Source organism: Spinacia oleracea, chromosome 1 (genome assembly GCF_020520425.1).
Source record: "Spinacia oleracea cultivar Varoflay chromosome 1, BTI_SOV_V1, whole genome shotgun sequence".
NCBI classification, from domain to species: Eukaryota; Viridiplantae; Streptophyta; class Magnoliopsida; order Caryophyllales; family Amaranthaceae; genus Spinacia; species Spinacia oleracea.
In genome coordinates, this window is record NC_079487.1 from 121,138,302 (window position 1) to 121,145,031 (window position 6,730).

Genomic DNA, 6,730 nt, shown 5'->3' on the forward strand with positions numbered 1-6,730 from the left:
ACAAACAGATCTGGTTGAGAGCATCACAAGGAAGAGAGAAGAGAATGCCAACCAGAAGGGCTCAAGGGTTTACTTCTAGAGTGATCTCTCCATAAGACCTATTAATTCCGACATCGTATGACTCATATATCAGTTTCTTCACAAGAAGCTAAACAACTTAATATCTGGCCTTCAAATTTAGCCAATCTCCTTAATTTGTTGCTATATAAAGGTTGTTACTTCTTTAGAAAAATTCTCCTAGGTTCCTTACCTTACTACCAAAATGCATACACACACACATCCAAAAGAACTAGAGGGATTAAAACTATCTTTCCTCGCATCAAAATGTTTACATCTTTATTCCATTAACTTCCCTCGAGAATAATTACAGTTACTCACAATGAGGAGGGTACATGACAATATGATATGAGTATAGAAGCTAGCTAACAAATCGTAGCAAAGCACCTATTCCATATTGGACAAGTAGAATTGCCTGATATTTAAAGGCAACCCCAATAAAACAGGACACTTCACAGGTTTCAATCTAAGAATTTACAGGTTTAAGTTTGCTACCCACCCGCACTAACGGGTGTTTGGTATGCAATAATAATCGGTGGTAATGATAATGAATTTATATGTGAATTTGTAAGGGAAGTTCCCATGCCACTGGCTTCCATCAACATGTATTTTCTTCATGAATTTCCATTATAACTAAGCACCACCTTAATAGTGAGAATAAATGATAGATGGAAATTTATGAACAAAAATATTTTCGGGTGGACTGGACATTGACATGAGACTCTCTTTCCAAAATCATATATAATAATATAAATATATTATCATTACCTCCATTAACTACCGCATAAAAGGTCCGCCAATGCCCGGGTCCATAGAGCAGGGATCTCGTCAGTTGTCATGGTGACTATCAGAACCATACGTGTACAGTCAAGTAGCCAACTGCCGAACACCGGGAACTTACCCATTGAATTTTCCCACCTCAGGCAACACATTGAATGGCCTGGTTTTCTGGAAAATCTTTTTGCTTTGTCTATCGTTTCCCGTGAAGAAATATCACTCATTCTTCAACTTCAGTGTTAAAAATAAAACTCGGAAAACACGTGGTTACATCCCTGAAAAATAATCACAAAGTTGCGTTTAAGTATAAGGTGCACTTCTAGGCCAAACCACCAACAACCCCCTAAAAAATCTCCATTAACCGAAGGGAACCCTAAAGGAAGATAACCCCGGTATACTCACAGATTCGCACTTGCATTACAGCTAAAGAGCATTAAAAAACCTTATTATACGAATCAGTAAAGGCACAACACAAATACAACTTATACTTTCTAAAAGTATTGAAGACAAATTATTGGACTCATTATCACCTGAATTAGTAGAAAATGGTCATCACAAAGTTTAATAGGTAATAAATTAGTCATTGCACCCTGTATCTCAGCCTCAGGTCGTAAAAAATATCAACTATCAAATTTGAGTAGGATCTAATATTCTAGATGGTAAACATTGTCTACAAAGTAAAATCATTTTCTATTAATGTTCCATTGATCAAAAACTTTATCGGAGCCAAATCAGTTATCATAAGGATGTTACCTTCAGGATGATAAACCCAAAGAAAGAAACAGGGTCTTCATTAAAAACAAACAGTTCAGGAGAATGGAAGACGGATCTAGAAAGAGTGAAAGGTGAAGTGACATACTTGAGATAAGGAAGAGTCATGTTCCTCAAGAGGCTGGGATTACGAAGAGCATAAGCTTTCCACTCTTCCTTGCAAATTTTACCATCTTTGTCAGCATCGGCATCAGCAAAAGTCTGAAGCACAACATTTTTCTAAGCGTTATTAGTTTTCTTCACTAATATGTAGCTAAACAAGAATATACAAAAAAGTCCAGGATGTGCTTCAGTTGGTTGGGAGTACAACATCTATAAAAGTTCAAAAATCAGATCTTCTTAGATTTTTGTGAGATCCAGAAGCAAAAGAAAACACATTTCCATCTACTTTTAAGCAGAGTACCTTGTCAATGATAGCCTCCAGAAGATCATCTGACAAATCCAACCCTGATTCCGATAAAATGGCTATCACCATTTGCTTAACCTGGAGAAGACATGTCTCAGAATTTGCATTAAGAATTGTTAAACGCGATCAAGAAATACAGCATAACACTTACTTCCTCACGTTCAATAAATCCAGTTTGTCTCAAATCATACAGCCTAAACGCAACTGAAAAGTATAAATAGTAGATGAGGACATGAGGTACTGGGTTAAAAAAAGAGTCATATCTACTGCAACTGAAACAAGAGGATGGGCCAGAAGCTTACAAGTAATTTTATCTTCAATAGGCGCATAGGGATGAAATACACTCAACGCGTGAATAAATTCTTCAAACTCAATGACACCGTTCTTTTTTTCATCAAACAGATCAAAAACCTGCAAAACCAATCAGGTGATTGATAAGAGCTTTAGTCCTTGTTCAGCACTACAGAACGTCAGCAGATCAGATTGCACCAAAAAAGCCACCCCCCCCCCCCCCCCCCCACCCACCCACACAAAAAAAGAAAGAGAAAGAAGAAAAAGTTAAAAACACTGCCTATCAAAAGGGTTGCATAGGGTTCTTGCAATCATCCTTTAGTACTTGCATAGGGTTCTTCCAGGTTTTTAATCCTTCTGCAACTGTCCAATCAAAAGGTATCGACTACCTTATAATGAAACAACATTGTGACTAGATACCTTGTATTTCTAGAGGCAGGAAAGCCACCACAAAGTATTGGATGGTTCCTAATCACTGATGGACTGCTATTCTAGTTTAAAAGATGAAAGATGTTTCAGACGACACTTTCTCACATATTGCATAACTTTGCTAAATTGACTGGTAAAGTCTATAAAATCCATACCCGGGACACGGAATCAAACCCACATGCACCTATTGGCCTTTGCAACTCCTCCTAAACCAAAGTAAAAAGAAAAAAGAAAAAAAAAATTACAGATCCCAAACTAATGAAAACCTTTACATTAGGCACTAGGCATTATGGGAAGTACATCAAGAAAAGAAAGCAAGTAAATACATGTTGATTACTCATTACTCAAGGAAGCAATTCCTTGGCTAGAGAACTATGTTGAAACTTGAAAGTAACATGAATTGTCAGAACTTAGCATTGCTTATTGATGCTAACATGTTACACTAATAATTCAAGGCACTTCATTACAAGCTCATAGCCCTTTCACAAGAGCATAACTAAACAAATATTGTAGTCAATTAGAAGTTACATCCAATAATGAGCAGGAACATGAGAGATAAAGACAATTACCCGGTCCACAAAAAGATTTTCGCCAAGCGGACTTCTGAAAAGTGCTAGTTGAAGTTCCTCCTGGATATCATTTTAAAACAAAACAATTAGAACTATTCAAGATTACAATAGCAAACAAGAAAACATTAGCTCATATACTCTCTGCAAACAAATGCAAAACAGAAGTCAAAAATAGCTTATAAGAATCATAAGTTCATAACTCTACATCCATAAGTAGAATCTCTTTATATAACTTTGAAATATGTTAAAACATTTACTAAACACAATGGCCCTTTTAAAACCACCATCCTTTGCCAATCTGATGAAGGATTCTCCAACGCAAGGAAAACAACCCAAGTAAAGGAAAGAAAACTCTACAGACTGGGAGACAGATTTATCCAAAGCGATTTAACCATAACCATAAGATCAAATTAATGATCAAAACACTAAATGATAAATTCTCCAATTCTAAGTTTATTTTATATTTTTATGTATTGTTGTGGTGGGGGGGGAGGGGGGAGTCAGACAAGCCAAACCGCATCCACCTTGTTCTCATTCAAAGAGGGAAAAAAGGAACAAGACAACACACAGCTCTTTCACATATCTAATGTTCTATCCAGCTGCTTTGAAGCTATTGAGAAAATCTCAAAGGAAAACCAAATTGTTGTCCCAGGACAATTTATTTAGGAGTCTGCTGTTATAGTTGTTGGCACATATCATGTCATGAGGGTAAAAATATGAAATAGATAATTAAGTTGCTTACCCATTTCATCTAGTAGTAGTATGAAATAGTTATGATATGTGTGGTAGGGCCAAAAATATGGAGATGATTCATATACAATGAAAATATTGTGAGTTGTTGCTCAAACCTTTCTTTGTGAGTTATTGGGTGCATATGCTGTTCTAAATCCTGTGTTTCAAATATTGACGTATTTTCCATAAGATCATGGATACATTTGTCCAAAAAAGAGAAAACATACAGTGAGACTGTGAGAGAACAATAAAGTAGAACATCGGTCCATGAGGACTGTTATTGGCCTTGAGTGTAGCACTTACATCTCCTATCAATGAGACTATACTATGATAGTCAAGCTACCCTACCCATATATGACTAATGAGTAATGACTATATGAGAATCCAATCTTTCCTGAGCACGAAACATAATGAAGTTAACTACCATTCTCTGCGGGATGAGATTCAAGATAGCAATATTCCTCCTACATATATCCTAGCCGCCCTTGGATGTCTTCACCAAAGCAGTCGGAAAATAACAGCTTAATGCATTTCTTAGCAAGACGGAATTAAAAATCTGCATGTGCTAACTTTAGGGGGAATATCAGGAGCAAATACATTGTAGATGACTCTTAATTGTCTAGTACTTTCCCCAAATTTTTCCTATCCTTCCGGTGTGTTCTATACTTGTGTGTTCCATACAAGCAATGCAGTATGTTTTCTATATAAGCAATGCAGTATGTTTATTCGGACATACTAACTATATGATCATCCTAAGATTCATCCCGCCCCAGGTGTATTCTTGCATCCCTTCGCATTAGCATGGAGGTCACAAACGTCCAACTTGCGAATTAAAAATTCTGAAGTACTTTTTCAGCTTTGGCTAAAAAAAATGTCAGCCACATGAATAGCTAATGAAATTACATGCGTGCACGTGCAAAAACAAACACGAAAGAACCATTCCAATTTACATACATGTTCATCAAATTAAATCCAGCCAACGAGTTTGACAGAGTTTGACAATTCCAGATTCCGAATGGAACACGCAAGAACAACAGACGCCAAATATGCTGACCACGTATTTAAAAACAAACAGTGTAATTAAGAAGAATACCTTGTGAATTAGGCCGTCGTCAATTATTGAACTACTCAGTTTTTTGAACAACTCAAACAATGCCTCAATCTCATTCACCGTAACTGCCAATAATTCACATAGACCGCCATTTTAAGTTTCGGAAACAAACACAACAACACTAGATCCGCATACCAAAAAATAAAAAAAATCAATGATGTAAGTGTTTAATACGTTTCATTAATGGTTACTCCATTAATTTAGGAATACGTGACAAAATCAAGCGTCAATTAGTGGCGTCCGCTGGATTTTGCTTAAAATCATTACTATCAAGCTAAGCATCAATCAACCAAAAAGCAAATATTCGCGGCGAATTGCGGAAAAAACGTACATCGAGATTCATCAGCAAGGAGCGAAAAATCGGTATGATTTTGCCTCGTATTCTTCTTATTTTTTAGATGAGGAGGATCCAATTCAAAGCAATGAGATACGGCGGCAGCGAGCGCCTCAGCGATTGCGATGAACGGAAGTAGCACCGCACACAGCCGCTCCCCCACCGTCAATGAGCTCGAAAACTGCGGCGAACAAAATCAATTCATTCAATAAATAATTAATTAACTTTCTACTGTAATAATAACAATAATTGAAGAGAGAGAAAGATCAAGCAGCTAAAAATTGAAGAATTACTGAAGAATTATTGTTAGAGAGAGGCATTGTAATTGTAGAAGAATGGAGAAGTTCATGAGAGATTGAGGAGAGAAAATAAAGGAAGTGGTAGATTTTTTTCTCTCTCTTGTTGCAGAAGAAGAATTGACAATTTGACAGGGGAGGGAAAAACGTTAAATTGGTATGAGAAGTCGAAATGGGGCACATTGGTCATTGTAATCGTATATGGGGTTGTATGATTAATGATTTATTGGAATTAAATATTCCGCATTTGGATAAGTAGTAATGCTCGAAGGTTGAGAGGAGGCGGAGGGAGAACACCACCTTTATTTTTTTTTAATTTTTTTTTTTATTTTTTGGCAACGAAGGAACACCACTTGATTTTGTTTTGTTGCATAGCTGGGTCTTACAATAACTCTAATTCTTTTTTTCTTTTTGGTTGTTGTAGTGTTGGGTCTTAATCTAAGTACGAATTATATTAATGATACATGGGATGATGTGAATATGTGATTCTTCGAGTTGCGATTATTCAGTTTTTATTTTGGATGGGTGGATCCGCCTATTGGTATTCTGAAATTAAAATGTAAAGGCACATAACAAATTTAAAGAAACACCACTTGATTTCGTTTCGTTAAAGCCTTCGGTTCAGGATAGCTGGATCTTAAATCTATATACGGGGTACATTAATTAAACATGTGCTTGAAAATATTTGGGCCTATACAACATTATGGAATTGTTTAAGTTTGAGCTTCACTCGAGCAAAATCTAATTCAACCGAGTTTGTTGATTATTAAAATGAACTTTATAAGTGTGGACGTAAAAGTAAATTTAAAATATTTTTCTGATAAACTTTTAAACATATTATAGACAAAAGATGTAAAAGTTTAATGCTCAGATGTAGTAATAGAAAACAACAACGAAAGTTAAATTGCAAGATTTTATCACAAAAAAAAAAAAAAAAATTACCTCTTCTCTTAAGGT

General features: G+C 35.9%; 1 protein-coding gene across 2 annotated transcripts; it reads right to left on the bottom strand.

Moving 5' to 3' along the window:
• Positions 1-290: 290 nt before the first annotated feature.
• On the bottom strand, positions 291-6,196 carry LOC110775229 (calcineurin B-like protein 10). Of its 2 annotated transcripts, XM_021979830.2 has the most exons (10): positions 5,771-6,044; positions 5,475-5,658; positions 5,126-5,208; positions 3,301-3,360; positions 2,887-2,937; positions 2,314-2,422; positions 2,163-2,215; positions 2,009-2,089; positions 1,694-1,806; positions 291-1,109 (listed from the first exon to the last, which is right to left on the bottom strand). In XM_021979830.2, exons 1-10 carry the CDS (start codon positions 5,954-5,956, stop codon positions 1,055-1,057), a joined length of 975 nt encoding a protein of 324 aa, XP_021835522.1. In that variant the 5' UTR covers positions 5,957-6,044; the 3' UTR covers positions 291-1,054. The 2 variants fall into 2 exon arrangements, with proteins under 2 accessions (XP_021835522.1, XP_021835523.1); XM_021979831.2 differs by lacking the exon at positions 2,887-2,937 and having other exon boundaries at positions 5,771-6,196.
• Positions 6,197-6,730: the final 534 nt, after the last annotated feature.